At 44.9% G+C, this 2,389-nt stretch overlaps 1 protein-coding gene across 1 annotated transcript; it reads right to left on the bottom strand.

Moving 5' to 3' along the window:
• Positions 1–240: 240 nt before the first annotated feature.
• On the bottom strand, positions 241–1,185 carry LOC130840331 (olfactory receptor-like protein DTMT). Its single transcript, XM_057715745.1, has one exon. It carries the CDS (start codon positions 1,183–1,185, stop codon positions 241–243), a length of 945 nt encoding a protein of 314 aa, XP_057571728.1.
• Between the last annotated feature and the right edge of the window lie 1,204 nt (positions 1,186–2,389).

The following is a 2,389-nucleotide window of genomic DNA, read 5'->3' as shown; positions in this document are numbered from 1 at the left end:
ATGAGGCTTCTTAGGGTCACCTGGAAAGAAAAAGAGGAAGACCCTGCTAGCAGGTCACTGACATGCCCTTTCCGAGTCCAGCTACACATCTCCACCGTCCCTCTTTTACTTATCGGACAATATCTTACTATGTAATTTAACCAAAAGACCATTAGGAAAAAAAGAAGTCTGGGTTGATATCCCAGTATTAAAATCAATATATCTACTCAATAAAATTGTGTAGAAATCCCAAGTTCACCCTCATAGAGAGAAGAGAGTTTTCTTTTTGCAAAAGACTCTTCCCAGGGCTCCCTTCATGTCTCTGTTCCTCAGGCTGTAGATGAAGGGGTTCAGCATGGGGGTCACCACAGTGTACATCACAGACATGACAGTCTCCTTTAAGGTAGAATTATTACCTGATGGACATAAATAGAGACCAATAATTGTCCCATAGAAGAGAGACACCACAGACAGGTGGGAGCCACAGGTGGAGAAGGCTTTGCAGATGCCCTTGGCAGAAGGGACCTTGAGGATGGAAGACACAACTCGTGCATAGGACAGGATGATGAGTAGGAATGGGAGGACAACGACGAGCCCTCCAGTGATAAATATCACCAGCTCATTAACTCGACTGTCCGAGCAGGACAGCTTCAGCAGAGCAGACAAATCACAGAAAAAGTGGGGGATCATGTTGTCTGCACAAAAACACAAACTGGCCATGAGCAGGGTGTGTAACATGGCAGGAAACATGCTCAACACCCAGGACAGCACCACCAAGAAGAGACAGAGCTTGGGGCTCATGATGGTGGTGTAGTGCAGGGGGAAGCAGATGGCCACATAGCGGTCATAGGCCATGGCCACAAGGAGGAAGTTCTCCAGGTTTCCAAAGAACAAGAAGAAGTACATTTGGGTCAGGCAGGCAGCATAGGGGATGGATGGGACGTGGCTCTGCATGTCCTGCAGCAACTTGGGCACTGTGACAGAGGAAAAGCAGAGATCAGAGAAGGACAAATTGCTGAGAAGCAAGTACATGGGTGTGTGGAGGTGGGGGTCCAGGCAAATGAGGACCATGATGAGGAGGTTCCCCAGGACGGTGGTAACATACATGGCCAGGAACAGGGCAGAGAACAGGTGCTGATAGTTTGATTCGATGGGCAGTCCCAGCAGGAGGAACTCAGAGACAACAGTTTCATTCCTCCCTGTCATGCTCTGTGTCCAAGATCTTCAGGAAGTAATAATACTGTCCATGAAAACCTGCATTTCCAAATGAACATATTTCTATGATACATGGTCTGTTGGATGATTTGCAAAAATATATTATTCTCATCACAATAATTACAGTTTTTATGGTACTCCAATTCTCTATGCAATCAGATTCCCTATGATGGAAATGACTTATTTTCCACCCTTCACTGGAAAATGTAACAATATGCCAACTTTTCAAAATCACTCTTATCCCTTAGCTCCTGAGACACAAAATGGATTGTATTTCCGCATGCCTGCCTGTTCAAACCTCCTCAGTAACTGTAACTGGCTTTTGGGTTGTCAATATCTTCAAGTTGATGTTCTAGGGCTTTTTCCTAAACACTGATCTCTTGTAATTCTACAGATACCACCAAGAAAAACTCACATACTCCAATGGCTTAGGTTGCCATTTAAATCTCAGGTGTAGATGTCTCTCTAACCTAGAAAGAGTACGCTCAGTTGCCTAACTGTTACCTTCCATTGGACTTTACACAGTCATTTTCAGCTTAACATCCCAAAGAAACTCATGATCTCCCCCTGCCCCGCCCCCAACTCCCTCCTCCCCTAGTTTCCCATATCTCAGTAGATGGGAGTTCAGGTGCTCCACAACCTGAACATTTGCTTTCTTTCCCTCCTTTCGTCATCATCGACTTCCTACCTGTTGGCAAGTCCTAAAGGTTCTGTCACTTGATTCTCTTACCCATTCACCCACTCGCAGTAGCCACTGCCTAGACCTGGCTGACATCATGTCTTTTCTGTGCCATTGAAACAGCCTCTTAACTCGTCTCCCTGCTTCCATGGTTCAACCCTTCTCCTCTATATCCTTCAATCACAGTGTTTATAGCTGTCTTCCCTATAGAATGGTAAACTACACATAGAAAAGGCTTTGTCTGCCTTCCTGACCACAGCAGTGTTACCAGCTGACAGAGGGTCTGGATGTAGCCAATGATTCATAAACACTAATTGGTTGTCCTTCTGGCTGTGACTGCATTCTTCCAACTTTAAAGACCGCAAAACTCCTGTTAAGTTAGAATCACTACTCCTCCCAAATCCTCCCAGAACAAGAACTCACTAGACTCAACCTTCTAGCACTAAATATGATACTTTATTACAAAATTTATGGATGTAATTGTGTCCCCATAGAAATTGTTAGGGTACCTCAGAT

This window comes from Hippopotamus amphibius, chromosome 17, assembly GCF_030028045.1.
Source record: "Hippopotamus amphibius kiboko isolate mHipAmp2 chromosome 17, mHipAmp2.hap2, whole genome shotgun sequence".
NCBI lineage: Eukaryota > Metazoa > Chordata > Mammalia > Artiodactyla > Hippopotamidae > Hippopotamus > Hippopotamus amphibius.
This window is presented reverse-complemented; position numbering and strand designations above follow the sequence as displayed.

What these genes read in the sequence shown, in the direction of transcription:
- LOC130840331 (XM_057715745.1), bottom strand. Translation starts at nt 1,185, where the DNA reads ATGACAGGGAGGAATGAAACTGTTGTCTCTGAGTTCCTCCTGCTGGGA.